This window comes from Lepidochelys kempii, chromosome 11 (assembly GCF_965140285.1).
Source record: "Lepidochelys kempii isolate rLepKem1 chromosome 11, rLepKem1.hap1, whole genome shotgun sequence".
Taxonomy (NCBI): Eukaryota; Metazoa; Chordata; order Testudines; family Cheloniidae; genus Lepidochelys; species Lepidochelys kempii.
Genome location: NC_136390.1, coordinates 36,358,090 through 36,374,310, shown reverse-complemented (window position 1 = coordinate 36,374,310; position 16,221 = coordinate 36,358,090). Strand labels below are relative to the sequence as shown.

The following is a 16,221-nucleotide window of genomic DNA, read 5'->3' as shown; positions in this document are numbered from 1 at the left end:
ACCATGCAGCTCCATCATAGTAGTGTTACTGGTACAGAAAAATCCCATACAAACAGTGTAAACAAGCCCTTAATTTTGGATGCTTTAAAAAAGAAAATATAGAAGAACAAATTCTGCAGTCCTTAGGCAAAACTTCCACAGACTATTGGGAGTTTTGTCCAAGGACCAGAGTTGATTCAGAAGACAAATATATGATTGTGCATATCTGGTTATCTTGAAATTCTGCAGCTGCATATGTCTAAATAAACATAGTTGCATGACTTTTAAGATATGTGGTGCTGCTCATCATGTACATGAGATTTAGAATAAAGAATCTGAAGTGATATTTCAGGGCTCTTCTTTTTTTCATCAGTGTCTGACTTTTTAAGCATCTCACTGTTAAGGCAGCATTTGAGACATTCTGCTGAGAATTTCTCCCTTTAAAGAAATGACATCAATTTGATTGCCAATTTTGAGTTTCACTCCAGCTTTGCTCCCTGGGCCAGTCTCATCACTTTTTGGGAGGTTCACAGCATACTCTATTAATGCGAATGAGCAAACTTAGTTGTATTAACAAATAAACAAGGTATCATGTGTCCCTTAAAAATGGCAGTTTCTCTGTTTTCAGGTCGTAACCCTCTCAGTTTTATAGAAATCCATATTTTGTCATGGAGTTTGTAAGCCCCAGCTTGGGAGGGAAGAGGAAGTATGGAGATGTACTTTGACATAAGATATTATTCCAAAATAACTGTCCCAACCCCTAAAAATGGGTGCTGTAGTTTGGAAATAAAATTAGATACCATATGATAAGGATGACACACACAAATATAAAACTGTTTTTCCCCCGAGACATTGCACTGGAATGAAGCTACTGAATGTGTGAATAACAAGGGCTAACCAAGATGATGAAGAAAATATATATGAAGATAAATTTACCCATTTATAATCTGAGGACCTGTCTGTTGTGCTTGTATGTTGAAGATCTTACAGTGCTTTTAGTAAGAGTAGGGATTTGCCTTTGTGTCCTTGGACAAAATTCCCCCTATTTACCTATTCTTATGAAGGGTGTTTTTCACCAAGCTTCTGCCTCCACTGCAGAGATGGCTACACTTCCATGGTGCTGTGTACATACAGAGTGTTAAACACTTGGGATTCTTCAAGGTGAAAAAGCATTCCGTATAAATATACCATAAATGTTTAAATGATATATGTATACAATCTTCAAGTTTTAATAATGGGCAATACCTTAAATTATAGCAATATAACATGGGCCCAATGCTTTATTTAATCTAACAGCAAAGCTTCCATAGACTTCAATCTTCCCTATGCCTGATTGTAATATAATGAATGAATCATCTAATGTACAAAATTCCTCTATAACAACAAAAGTGATACTTGGAATTTGGGTCCAAAATACCACTGAAAATATAAATTTAATTTCGATTTGTAGCTTTGATATCTAGTACTAACACCTTAACATCAGTTTTCTAGTAGTTTAAAATGCCTGAAATGTAAATGCGTTTTAAGCACTCTACACATGAGTATTATCTTCTGGTACAGTAATTTTAAATAGTGTTAATCAGCCTGAAAAATCCACCTTGAAATGGAAGTGTAAATCAAGTTCAGGAAACAGTGAATTTTAAAACAACATCATCTACTGCAAAAGATATAAAATGTATTTGGGAATATATAAGTATACAATACTTTATTTCATTTCATGCACATTTTTTAAATCAAAAAGACTTTTAATTCTTATTCCTGTTTGCAAATATTTTATCTGTGTAGCCTTTTAAAATTTATAGCACCTTTTGACATGCATTACTTGTTAGTGATAAAAACAAAGACAACAATTAAATACAATAAAAAAAAGAAATCTTTATTCTTTTGGCTCAACTGTAATGTGGTTTACCGTTCTTTATGGTAATAGCATTTTCCTGCATGCAGTTCACCAACACACAAGTCAACAGTTTTAGTTAAAGGAGGAATCAACATTTAATTTTTGCTTGTGTAAGAAACACAAATGTCCTGATGTGATCAATTATACAAGTTTGCTACTTAGTTCTTGTGAAAAAGACACTGTCTATCCCATAGTATATTTAGAGCAGCTCTAGTGCAGCATGAATCAACAAGAATAAGAATAGTCTATGTAAACAAACACAGGTAAAGATCAATGATTCCATGAATAAAAAGACTACCTTGAAACTTCTGACGCAGGCAGTGCTAGGATTGCAAACAAATCTTTCCCACCACATTTCAATTACAAGTTATATCTATTTGGAAGCAAGTGCATTTCGGACTGAATTTTGAAATTTATTTCACATTAAAATGTGTGCAAAAATACAGTACTAATAAAAAGAAGCAGAAACCTAAAACTACCTCATTCTCTCCTTTACCTCTTATTTTGTGAAGTTCTTCGATTAAAAAGTGCTATGGACAGAAAGTAACAAAAGTGACTGTGACATCAACCTGAAGATAATTTTAATTTCTGATTTTATGTACAAAATGCTGAAAAATAAAATAAAATGATATTTTTACAATATTTATATTTCCTTAGAAAATTCTACCCATGTATTTTCAACAGATTAAGCAGTTTGAAACATGTCCTGTACAGTCTGGCTATATACCGCACAGTATTCACTTAAAATTTAAGAATGCAAAGCAAGAAGCTCTTTAATAGCTGCAAACTATTGCTTGATGATATGAAGGAATGATGTCTGGTTGAACAATTTGTTTCACTTTACCACTGACATATGGCTTCCCATATTAGACTTTTGAACAGTGGAAGGAGTAAAATACAGCAGCAAAGGCAAGATAAACATGCATCAGTGATAGCCTCCAAAATATCTATAATGGTACAGAATACATAATATTATCTGTTGAAAGCTTGCAAACTACACTTATCGTGGTACATATTTGATGCAATAAATATTGTGCTCAGGTCATTATTTGTTTGCTCAAACATGCACCACATGGTAAAGTAACTATTTACATAGATGGTATTATTTTATTGACACATACAATGTCAACCTTGCTGAGAGTAGAAGATGGCTAAATGATACTGCAGGGTGAAGCAAAACAGCTTTATAAAGGTCGACGTTTTTTGGTCAGTTCAATTTTCTAGGTTAGATTAAATGAGTATTTTGTTCTCCACAGAAGAACACTTAAAAAAATCAAGTTTATATCGCCAACATTTTTTCTCAGAGAAGTTTGTATCAACTATAATTTAATGACTTGTGAAAAAATAAAATATCTGTTTTATTATTGTAGGTTCTATGGGACTTTACAGGCACATTAAGATTTGTCTGAATGAGACACAAGATGAATACTTTCATTAAGCACCTCAAAATATGGAGCCACCCTGAAACATGGAAGTAGTTAAAACCCTTGCTTTGTGCGACTGGTATCGTATCGTGTTTTCCATGCATGAACAATGAGTGCGGCATGCCTTCATGCAAATCACTTCTGCCTGTACATTATAGAGAATCAGAGGATAGAACATCTGGTCCTCATTTCCCCTTCCCCAACACAAAACCAATTTACAAAAATAGTCACAGATAATAGGAAACAACCTGTGAATTAAAAAAAAATGATAAATTCACCAACAATTTTTGTAAAAATATGGCAAATATAGCAGTTGAAATGCAGACAGTGGATACAATTACTGTACTCAAGTGTTTTTTGTTAATCACACAGAAATTGTAGGTTTGCACCTTTTTTTTTAAACTGGTCCCTACAGTCTGAGTAGCCATTTTGTCTCCTCTTCAGCAGCATCAGCTGGTAATGAAAACAATAACCTCCTGTCAAGGTTGTTACCCTGTTTTACAGAGTCACAGTTTGATGACGAGGGGTCACTGTCTTGTTATAGGCACTGACCTTAAGTATATATATATATATAATCATTTTATATATATATTTATATAAGTAAAAACTGTCAGTTTGGCATAGACCTCATACAGGAGTCTTGTTGACACAAACATGTCACTTTCTCAGGATGTAAACTATTTGTCACCAATGAAATTCTTTGTTACTTTTTACTTTCCCTGACGTCTTTACCTTTATCTTCTTTTTCTGATTTGTCTTTTTCATATTTCTCTTTGTCTGGCTTTGTTACGCTATCATAGGAAGGTGGAGAGGTTGTGGAAGGGGTCATATCTGTTTTTTCTGGAGTGGAGTTCTCATTTAGCTTATCGATAATCATATCTTCTTTGATAGGCAGGTCATCCTCATCTTTATCTTTATCTTGGTTAAACATACATGAAACTTTTTTAATTTTTTGCTTTAAAAGGTAATGTCTGAAAGCTCGCTGAATAATGACAGCAGATACTTCCTCTTGTTTTCTTTTTAATGTGGTTGTAATCGGTTCATAGGAGACTTTAGAAGGATTTGCTGCCATAAACCGATCTTCCATTTGTATTCGAAGTGTATCCATTTCTCCACTTTCCCCCAAAACACGCTTTGTAAAAGCAAACAAGATGTCAAGGCAGTGAATTCTGTCACCACTTACCATGGGAAGATCCATTGCAATAAGCTGAACTTTGTTTGGTTTTGCTATAAGAAGAGGAGGATCAAGTGAAGCTGCAAAATCAGATAGTTTACTGAACTCTATGAACTGGGTGGCGTCTGGATCAAACTTTTCCCAAACCTCATAGAACATCTCAAAGTCATCCTCACTCAGGGGCTCGGCACTTTCTTCTGTAGCAACACTGAAGTTTTCCAAAATAACAGCAATATACATGTTTACTACAACTAGAAATGAGATGATAATATAACTGACAAAAAAGAAAATCCCAACTGAAGGGTTACCACAGTCTCCTTTAACAGAGCTTCCTGGGTGATCTTTGTAAGGGTCACAGTCTGGTTCTCCACTGTTCAGAATTGGTGCTAGCAAACCATCCCAACCAGCTGATGTGGTAATTTGAAATAGGCAGATCATACTGTTGCCAAAAGTTTCAAAGTTGAACATGTCATCAATCCCAACTTCCCTCTTAACGTAGGCAAAGTTGGACATTCCAAATATAGCATAGATAAACATGACCAGGAAAAGCAGGAGACCTATGTTAAACAAAGCAGGAAGAGACATCATCAAAGCAAAAAGCAGAGTGCGGATTCCTTTAGCACCCTTAATGAGACGCAGGATTCGACCTATTCTGGCGAGTCGGATAACTCTGAACAAGGTGGGGGACACAAAATATTTTTCAATCAGGTCAGCTAGAAACATACCTGTTAAAAAATAAATTTGTTAGTAAACATATAATAAAATGTAACAGCAACTACTAAAGATTTATACTATTACATACCATGTTGACCAATGAGAAGTGAAACAAACATATTCAAATAGCAGAAGTTTGCATTGTGGGCTTTTAGTTCATTTAACCAAACAGTTACAGTATGGTATGATATACAAATCTGAAAAATCCAACTAGAACTTCTGCAGCACTTTGCAGGATTTTGTAAAACTGCACCAAAGAGATTTGTACATTTTAGACGGTATCACTATATTTTTTCCTGGAACTGCTCCCCACTTATACACTACAATGATCTGTTAGTGAATAGAGCAGTGGATACTGAAGTTTACAGAATATGTTTCTGTTTAATTGTAATAGAACCAATCTAGATTAATCTGAAGGAAGTGCCCCTTTATAGTTTCTGGTAGTGAATGACAATGTAATCCATTAAAATAAAATTATTTAAATTAAATATGCAAATTTAGACAGGTACTTAACTCTTTAATCACCAGTGAAATAATGTGACCAAATATTTAGTGGGAATCCCACAACAAGCCAGTATATAAATAAACCAGCAATGAAAAGGCTTCTTAGAAGAAAAAAGTGGCAGAAAATTTCTTTATTATGGCACTAGAGAAGCATAAAAACGGTGACCTTTTCAGCCACTCACAAGATAGCTATGGGTAAAATCCTGTTCCCAAAAAATAGGCCATAAAACCAGATAGTGGACTGAGGAATCCTGCAAGGTCGGAGAGATGAAATTGTATCCATTCCAGGCAGCCCGTTCTGCTCCTGTGCTCTAGATAGAGAAATAGGCCATTGGAACTACATATTTGTAGATCCACCTGCTCTGGCCCTGCTCTTCCCTTTGCCTCTCCTGAGTTAATGGGTAAAGAACCCTCAGATATAAGTGGCAGAAGTGGCTCTGCAGCAGGAATGGTGGGGGTGCTGACCTGCTATGTGGGGTCCTAGCATGCTGTCCACACTAAACAGTAAAACCAGACGGATTCTTCTGCTGTTAGTGTTGACTGTCATCTCAGGGTTGCAGGGCACAATTTCTCCCTGTGATTACCAATAATAAAATTTGTTCACTTTTGCCTCAAAACAGCCTTTCCATTTATTGGTTTGTTTCTATACTAGAGTGATATCCAATTTCTACTGCACTCAGAGTCATGGTCTAGTAGGGTTGCTAATTTTGTCTGGACGTATTCCTTAAGGTTTCATCACATGACATAATCTTGAATTAAAGATTAATCTTTAACTCCTGGAGACTCCAGGACAATCCTGGAAGCTTAGCAACCCTACAGTCTAATTTCTGATACTGAAAATGACAATCAATCAAATCTAATTGGTATAAAAACTTTAATACACAGTTCCTTTATTTCATGTACAATATGGAATAAAAAATTGGCAAACTAAAGAATCAGACTCTCTTCAAGTCAAATGTTAAGGAATTTTAAATTCCTAAAACAAATGTTCAATTTCCACTCTTTCAGTCCCTTCTTGAAAGTGAATTGTACTTACCTACTATGGAAAGAATGACAACTACAAAATCAAAAATGTTCCAGCCTATGGTGAAGTAGTAATAACGAAGTGAAATCAGTTTCAGAATACATTCTCCAGTGAAAAGGACAATGAACACAAGGTTAATCCACCATAAATTATCTTGCATCTCATCACTCTGGTTGTCTGTTTCTACCATCATGGTGACCATGTTAAGGCAGATAAGAATCATGATGCTGATGTCAAATACTTGTTTTGTCACAAAATCAAAGACCATGCCTTGGAATTTGTTCTGTGGGTAAAAAAGAATGCATCATGAATACACCTTGTGTATACATTTCATTCCCAAATTCATACAAATAACTAACTAAATCTACAGTTTCCTCATCTGTAAAATGGGGATAATGATACTGACCTCCTTTGTACTTGGAGATCTACTGATGAAAAGCACTATATATAGACTTGGCGAAATTAAATTTTTATTTTTTTATAATTTCAACAGATAACATCAAGGTTAATTTGTAAGCATTTTCTCAATTTTTATCAATTTAAATTTTCAGTCATAGAAAATTATGGGGGAATCAGACAATAGAAAGAATCAGACAATTATTTAATGACAGCAGACATTGAAATTCAAAAAATTAAAGTTTGATAACTGTTAAAACACAAATTGTCAACATCACATCAAAATATACAAAGTAATTATCCACAAATCGAACTCGAATAAGTTCTCAAGCAGAGTTTTTCTTACTTCGCCTATCAGTAAATTTTTATTTATTTTTGAAAAAATTTGAAAAAAAATTTCATTGGTTTGTGTGTACACTGAAATTGACATTTACAGACATTTACCAATAAAAATCTAATCTTTCCAAGCCTAACTATATAGGAGCTAGGTATTATTATTATTATTAGTTGTACACTGAGGCCTGCATTTTAAGATAGCCTCCTTTTAATGTGCATTCACTTATTTGTGAATACACAGACATTTGCACACAAATTCAGTCGTAAGGCCTCCAAAGATTCTACTTATGCATATTAAAGGAAAGATTTTCAAAGCTACAAGATTTGGTTGTCTTACTGACATTCATTTTAATATATGGGCTTTAGTGATACAGCAGACTAAAAAAATGTTCAGCTTTGGCAAAACTGGCAAACAAGTTTTGCTTTTTGCCCACGGCCATCACTTCCCTTCCCTGGAAACCTATACAGGTCTCGGAGCTAAAGAAAATACAGCCTCCCTAAGAAATACTTCTTGTACCACTAATAAAATCTTCAGCCTCAATTAACTATAAAAACATTCGTTAGAGAAAATCCTTCTGCCATCTGTGCAGCTGTTGAAGATATGCTGACAGCTGAACCAGTATGGTTCCACTGCACAAGGAGCAGAACAGGAATTGAAGGTCCTTTGCATGGGGAGAGTGCACACTTTGAGCAGTCCAGAGCTGTACTCAAGTTGCTCTCTAACTGACATTGCACAGGATGGAGGCTGGGGAAGAGAGAGGCTGAGAATCCTCCGTTTCATGGATACTCCAATTCTCTATATCCAAGAACAGGCATGTAAGAGACATGTGGAGTAGCCTCCACAGGACAGCTGCAAAGCCACTCTTGGCCTGAGAAGAGGATTTCTTCCTAAGGCCTTGACACATTTGGCACTCATGGTACTCGAGTTGTAAGTTAGTTGTTTTAGACAGATCAGTGGTTTGAAGGATGCGACCTACAATCCCACTAGTCTTCCAACAGACGTAGAGTGAGAATACAAAGCAAAAAGAAGGGTCTTCCACAACCAAGGAGGTTAATGAATACAAAAGAGAAAATTCATTTGGATTTAAAGAGAGACAAAGTTTGCTTTAGGTCAATTATTTTTCCTGCTTACAACTTAACCCAATATGTTATTTAAACAGTGTGTGGGGGAGGGAGGGAAATACTTTAATTCTTACCGCTGGCCTAGGTATAGGTTTTTGTGGCTTCTTTGAACCCAGCTTTTTCATTGCATTGTAATATTTCTTCTGTTCTTCTGTCATAAAGATGTCTTGGCCTCCAAAGTAAAGAAATGAGATCAAAACTAGTTACAACCATGTACCTCCATTGATTACCTATAGCCACCATCACACATTAGTATTATCACTCCTGTTCAGAGTCTCAGCAGAAATAAAGGACTGAATGGGCATAAAGACTGGCTTGCTCTCTCATCCTTCTTATTTTTACTAAAAAGAAAAGGAGGACTTGTGGCACCTTAGAGACTAAGGTGCCACAAGTCCTCCTTTTCTTTTTGCGAATACAGACTAACACGGCTGTTCCTCTGAAACCTGTCCTTATTTTTACTGTCATTATATATTGGGAGCTGCTAACAAGTCCTGAATTTAGGTTGCCTAACACTTTCCATTCCAAAAGATTTTTGCAACTTTTTCTTTGAGAAGCTCTCAAATGTCCAGTGTTTGCAGTAGGCCTTTGATGTTTTGCAGGGGGAATGCACTTAGGCAACAGATGTGCGCTGTCTTTGTCCCATGCAAGTCCTTCAGCTTTTGCCCAGACAAGAATGTTAAAAAATTCAACTTCCCTTCTCTTGTTTTTGCTCCTCAGGAAAAATTTGGCAAAATGCCTAAATAATAAGTAAAAATGAATATTCTATGGCTGGGTTCATGCCCTTGCCAAAGCAGCAGCACATACTGTACTGGCTACACCCAGAAGCTGCCAATGAAGGCATAGTGGAATGTTGCAGGGGTGAAGAGGGCCAGGCTGGACTCCCTTCCCTCCTAGACCTAGCACAACATGGTCTCAGCAGCCCTTTCCTCTCCACCCACAGAGTCACCACATGGGACAGGAGCTCCCCCAACCGAAGAATGTGGGCCAGCAAAGAGAGCCAAGTCAGACTGGGTTCCCCCATGCCAACAAACCCTTGGAGTCAGCACTCCTTCCTCCCCATCTGGGATAATAGCCTTTTCCTGCTGTCAGCTAATGTATTTAATCCTGTAGCTCAAGCAGTGATAGTATTTATTCAGCACTGCAGCAAAAATTAAGACTCAGTACAGTACAAAGAAGGATAACATGGTCTTACAACTAAGATTTACATGTCTACATTTGGTTGCTCTCAGACATGGAGGCAATGTAGCCAACATTTTTTTTATTGCTTGATTTGGCCATTTAAATCTTTAGCCTTTTTTATGATACAACACCTTTACGTTGATTATCTTTTTTCTTTTTCTGTTTTGGTTATATATGCTCATGTGTATGGTTTTCCGAATTCATCCATCCTGCTACATTACATGGAATGAATACAGTTAAACCTGATTACATTACATACTGCATGTTACAGCAAGTGATAATAAATGTTCACCATAAAGAGTAAAAAGTATAATATTTTTCTGACCTGAAGTCACTACAGTAATTCAGTGTATGGTAGGCACCAAAACAAGCAATATTTTTGTATTTAGCTTTCTTTTCAGAACAGTGACGAAATACTTATCTTCTTTTTTTGCTGGTTGAAATTATCTATGATGACACCAATGAAAAGGTTCAGGGTAAAGAATGATCCAAAGATGATGAAGATGACAAAGTAAAGATACATGTACAGGTTGTCCTCATACTTAGGCTGATCCAATACCTACAAAACATGCACAATGTCAAGCTATAGTATCGGGGTGAACAATGTGCGTCAAAAGCCTTATTTGTTATATAAAGCCTAAGGCTCTATTATTCTGACTCATGCGCCTTATGAACTAGGCTCCGTACACTCTGATTCTGAAGCTCCAGAATTCACCTCCTTGCCACAGAACTCTGTTCCAGAATCTGAGCTTTCATTAAAAAATAAAGTTTCTAGTCCCGATGGTTGTTGGAAAAACCCTGAAAATGTGAAATGAGTGTGAACAAATGCCACGTCACCTGCCTCAATCTATAGACAACCTGAAACAATAGCTCTAAGACAGGGTAGTCAATAGGTGGACCGCAGGCCAAATCCACACTGCCGGATGCTTTTGAACAGACCCTGAAAACTTTTTATTTATTCATTATTAATTATTATTATTATTATTATTATTGTTGTTGTTGTTGTTGTTGTTGTTATTATTTTTGTATTATTTTCTCTGGAGTCTGGACCTTGACCAAGAAATTTGGACCTTGACAAAAAATAACTGATTACCCCTGCTCTAAGAGGTGTGAACTGTTCCATTCTTCTCCGTCAGGTTCTTGTGGATTCTGCAATTCCAATGGCAAACACTCTGATGTTTTTCCAAGATACCATGGAGTTCACCATTTCTGCCATAGAATCTGGCATGTTAATATAGCTAGGCTCCAGACATTTTGTTTTCCTTTCCTGCCAAGACCTCCCTTCAGTTGCCACTTTCTTACCATTTTTAACTCTAACAGGGAGTTAATAGGATAAAAGGGCACACCCCCTGCATAGTTTCATGGAGCAAGGAAGCAGGAAGTTAGGGAGCCAGAATGGAGCACAGCTTGTAGCCTGGGAGCAGAGGGAGAAAGAAGGATAAACTGATGAGCTATGTGGAGCACAGAACAGTACAGGAACTGAGACCTGAGGAGTGGAGCCAAGCTGCTTGGAAAACAACCTCATCCTTGAAAATAATCATTGTTGCAAATAATTGCCCACAAATTTTCCATCAATGAGTGTTTCCAAGTATGAATCATAGCCTATTGAGTGTTTGCTCAGGAGCCAAGGGTATTTCATGGCAAAATAATAAGTTAAAGTTACTGTGGAATTTGGTCTAGCTGTGCCACATAGTATACGGGACCTTAAAAGATCTTCCCCAATCTCCTTTTCTTTTGTATTTTCATGCTCTTTGCTACCTGTTCTGCTTTATGGAACTATATAGCTCCATGTTATCTCATTTCCAGTATCACTCAAGTAAGATATCAGTTACATTACTAGGATCACAGAGTTCATGCAATCAAAACAATGGCTCAAGGTAATATGCTTACCTTTCGAGAATCCACAGCTGCATACATTATATCCATCCATCCTTTAAATGTGGCCTGTAAACAGAACACATGTGCTTAATTTCTGCTGTTCTAGAAAATGGCTAATTGGAGACACCGTTTATGAACTGAAGAACAACTATATTCATATTCATTTTAAAGTACTGGTATGGTGCAAGATTAATATTTGGCTTTCACCTTGTATCCGGTTGTTTTGTATACAAGAATTGTAAACAATTATAATAAATATGCAATCCAGCTAAATGCAGTACCTAATCTTTTACTACAAAGAATAATATATCTATTAAAAATTCTCATCTGAATATGCACTATTGGAAACAAAGATACATTTTGTGGGGGGGATGTATCATGGTCTATATGATGTAAGCTCTGCTCCTGACTTTCAGAGTTAAGGCTGAGTTGGTTTTTGCACTTAAATATATATGTGTGTGCGCACAGTGTGTGTTTACAGCCATGTGTATACAGCTGTGACCCAAAGAATAACCATGGATATAGTCAGTATAATAAATATGCATACATACATATAGATATAGATAGATATTTAACTGCAAAAGCCAACTCAGCCTTAACTGTGAAATCAAGAGCAGTGCTTACATCATATAAACCATAATACACCACACACACACAAAATGCATTTTTATTTCTGATAGCATGTATTCAGATGAGAATTTTTAACAGATATATTATCCTCTATAGTAAAAGATTAGGTATTGCATTTAGCTGAATGCATATTTATTATACTGAATACATCCATAGTTATACTTTGTGTCACAGCTGTATATACATGGTTATAAAACAAACTCTGCACATCACCAGTTCTGGTGCTCAGACAAACTATGCACTCCACAGTAACAATGGTTACTCCATACAACTCACTGCACAGTTCAGGGCCCGTTAACCTCTTCTGCAGCAATCCCACCACACATCCTCCTTGCAGTGAAAGAGAAAGCATGCTGAAGCATGGATAGTGCATGTGTTAAGCCCAGAGACCAATTGCTCCACGAGCTGGACACTTAAATAGGTTACTCTGCAGTCATTTGAGTGCATGGGAATCACTTCACCTCTAGATCAGGAGTAACTAGTTTGTCCTACGATTGCTACAGATGGGTTGCTACCAGTAATTACAAGAGGTAAATATAGATAAAGTAACTTATTATATATGGTGAATTATGTCCCCCAAACTTGCACCATAAGGGAGAAGTAGTAGTCATGGCAATATGAGCCTAAAGTAAGAAAATATTCCAGATTTGAATTGATAGATTCTCAGGGCTTTTAGAATTGTCAAGAAGAAACAAAGCAGACCAAAAGGTGTCCAAGAGGTGATAAGCATGTTTGCATGTAATGGTGTGATTCCATGTCTTTTAGAAATGAGTAAGTATTTGTCTAATATTTATAAGTTTACACAATGTATTTTGAAACTTGTTTTTTAAAGCAAAGGTACAAGTATAAGAAAAAACAAATAGCATCCCCAAAAGTTAAAGCCGTAGTGCTTCAGAGTCCAAGCCACACCCAGTGCTCCTCATTGAGCCTTGGAAACACCACCTCCTCTTTCGTGTCCCAGTAAGTTCTGATCATGCAAACTAGGCGACCAATCAGCTCTCCTATTTCCTATCATGTATTCAAGCCTCCCATCCTTCCTCAAAGGGACCCCGCACCACTACCACTCAGTTCCACTACTCCTTTCCAGAACATCTCAGTACCCTTGATTTTTGCTTTTTATTCTATCTTTAGTTGTGTGACTTTAGCCATATAATTTTAATAGCATATACGCTTACCAAATTTACTCTCCATAATACAGGGAGCCAACATAGCCAGTTGAACTGGCAAGCTGGAAGTGAGTCCCAGGTATGTAAAGGGAGAGACTATGAATATTGTAAGCGTCCATTTCTGCTTGCTTGAGATCTCTTCCACAGCCAGATATTGTATGTCTGTATGTATCTGTCTTTTTAAAAATTGTGCTCAGCATTCCTACTATATGTAAGGATTTTCATGGCACAGTAGTAAACAAAGTATTTTTTTAAGTGCAGAACAGGGTTACTTAGTGACAAAAACATTGAGAAATTACTCTTTACTACAAGTAAACAATAAGAAACATATTAAAGAGTGGTCACTTACTACTTGAAGCAGAGAAAGATAGCCAAGTCCTACATTATCAAAGTTTACTTTAACGTTTTTCCATCTGGCAGTTTCATTGTTGTTTATGAGGTCCTCACATTGACTATAATTGTTGATTTGGCTGATATCAAACCTCTCATCATTTGTGGTATTAACACAATAGTAGAATTTGCCAGCAAACAGATTTACTCCCATGATGCTGAAGATTAGCCAGAATATAAGACAAACAAGAAGCACATTCATAATGGATGGAATTGCTCCTAAGAGGGCATTCACAACGACCTAGCATATAAATAAAAGGAAAATAGTGGAAAAAGAGTGAGAATATGTATAGCAATAAAACAATTAGATATTTTATCAATTTTAATCAACCTTTCTTAAAATTAATACAGTATTTTAATTCTGTTTGCACTCTGCTTTTCAATTGGTGAAAGTAACTCATAAAATTAATTTAACAACCAAAAGATGAACAAACTTCGCCTAGGTAGAAAGGAAAAAAAGTATAAAATAAATAAAAACCTGATAGTGGTAGGATGTTGCCTTAATTTGAATACTCTAATAAAAGAAAAAAAGAGACACATGTTAAACACAGACATAAAGGAAAATCTATAAAAATGTAGCAATCATAGGTTTAAAGAAAGAATGATGACATGAAGAACTAATTATGAAAAGGACGTAGCAAAAATAGAAAAAAACCATGAAGATTTAATTCTTTAAGATTGTTTAATTTATGTAACTCTAAAATCTGTGCACACATTTCTTGTCTTATTTATTCATGCATTATTCTTCTAAAGACCAGTAGCAACCTTTACATTAAAAAGAGCAAAATCAAAGTGTATATTATGTGTTTAGTTGGATAAGCAGTCCATTTCAAAATTCAGTCTAAACAACATTGTCACTGAGTGTAATTAATTTTAAATAAATAGGAAATTAGGAGAAGTCAGAATATTAATATGAACATCTTAAGGAAGTATGGTGGTAGTTAATACAAATGGAAAAGCAGGTAGGTACCCAAACAAGAATACTCAGCAACAGTTAAGACTTAGAGGAGGAGACTTTATTTTATTCCCACTTGACTTCAGTGGGAACAGAATCAGGCCCAAATGTAGCAACATGTAAGAATGGGTTATTGTTAGCCAAAGTATTTAAGGGCTTTTACAAATATGCCAGGGTAAAAAAAAACAGTAGGGAGAAAGTAGGGCCACTAAAAAGGATGAGGTGGGTTTACTTAATGTTTAGATTAATAATGATTGAAAAAAGGGTTAAGATAATTAACACTTGTAAAAAATCTGTCTGTAAACCAGAATAATAAAGAAAAGAAAAAAACAATTAGGGCCCAATCCAACTGCTACAGAAGTCAATGGAAAGACAATGGCAGCTGGATCAGACTGCTAGAAAATAAGAGAGATTTTGTAAAACACCTAAAGAAAAAAGATCAGCTAAGAGAATATTTGATGAATGTGAACATATGCAAATTAGTCAGTCCAAATGATATGGATCTTAGGACAAATTACTGCTCTGTAAGTCTAACTAATGTCTGTCCCTAATGAAATAAGATGATGAAAGAATAAGTAACAACATATGAATTGGGTAGATGATGTCTAGTGGGTACTATGGCAATTGTTATTAGGTATGATCTTATATTAAACCTTTGTTAATAATCCTGAAGAGGAGCATACTAATCATGCTAACAAAGCTGATACTAAATTGAGAGCAGATGCACATGCTAGTGAGGATAAAGAAGTAATATGAAGAGACCTAGAAATATTTTTAAAATGGGCCAAAAATAGCAAAATGACATTTAATTTAAGAAATGTATGGTAATGTATTTTGGGAAAAATAATATGAAACTCAGATATTTGAAGTGGTGGAGAAATTTGAAAAGCATTAATGCTGAAAGTACTAGCGATGACTGTGGACAGAAAATTAGACATGAGTTAGCACTATGATATTAAAACGCTAAGATAGAAAAGAGAGCAGCAAAAAAGGCCAATCATACTGGCAGCAAAACTGTCAGTGCAATTTTGGGCTTCCAGGCAGATGCACTGTGGCATGCAAGAAAGAGGTAATTAATAGTGGCTCTGGTGTAACCCCCCCACCTAAAATTCAAATTACTTTTAGACACATAACCAGAAATATATTTATAAATAAGAGGGCTATCACAGGATGAAATTAAGAGTACCTTCCTGATGGTAAAATCTATTAAGATGTGGAATAGTGTCCAAAAGAAATGGAGGAAGTCTCTTTGCCTGGTACACTTAAAAGTTTATTGGACAAAACACTAGAAAAGGGGAAAGACAGTGAACTAGTCAGAAGTTTCTGAGCAGGGATATCATGGGCCCATTAAAATGAAAGGCTCGTTGTCCAGCTTAAAAAAGGTATAATGGAAACAATTTTGCATTGGCAGTGAAATGGACTTGATGATGGGATAGCTCTTTTCCACCTCAAA

At 35.9% G+C, this 16,221-nt stretch overlaps 1 protein-coding gene across 4 annotated transcripts in view; it reads right to left on the bottom strand.

The window, feature by feature from the left end:
- Positions 1-1,834: 1,834 nt before the first annotated feature.
- Positions 1,835-16,221, bottom strand: part of LOC140895598 (sodium channel protein type 2 subunit alpha) — a 132,307-nt gene continuing 117,920 nt past the window's right edge. For all 4 annotated transcript variants that reach the window (XM_078847953.1, XM_073305684.2, XM_073305681.2 and 1 more), the window contains 6 exons: positions 13,773-14,054; positions 11,640-11,693; positions 10,171-10,308; positions 8,645-8,749; positions 6,729-6,999; positions 1,835-5,199 (listed from right to left, as the gene is read on the bottom strand). In XM_078847953.1, the coding sequence (XP_078704079.1) occupies positions 4,004-5,199; positions 6,729-6,999; positions 8,645-8,749; positions 10,171-10,308; positions 11,640-11,693; positions 13,773-14,054 (2,046 nt within the window). In that variant the 3' untranslated portion in view covers positions 1,835-4,003. The remainder of the gene's footprint in view (positions 5,200-6,728; positions 7,000-8,644; positions 8,750-10,170; positions 10,309-11,639; positions 11,694-13,772; positions 14,055-16,221) is intronic.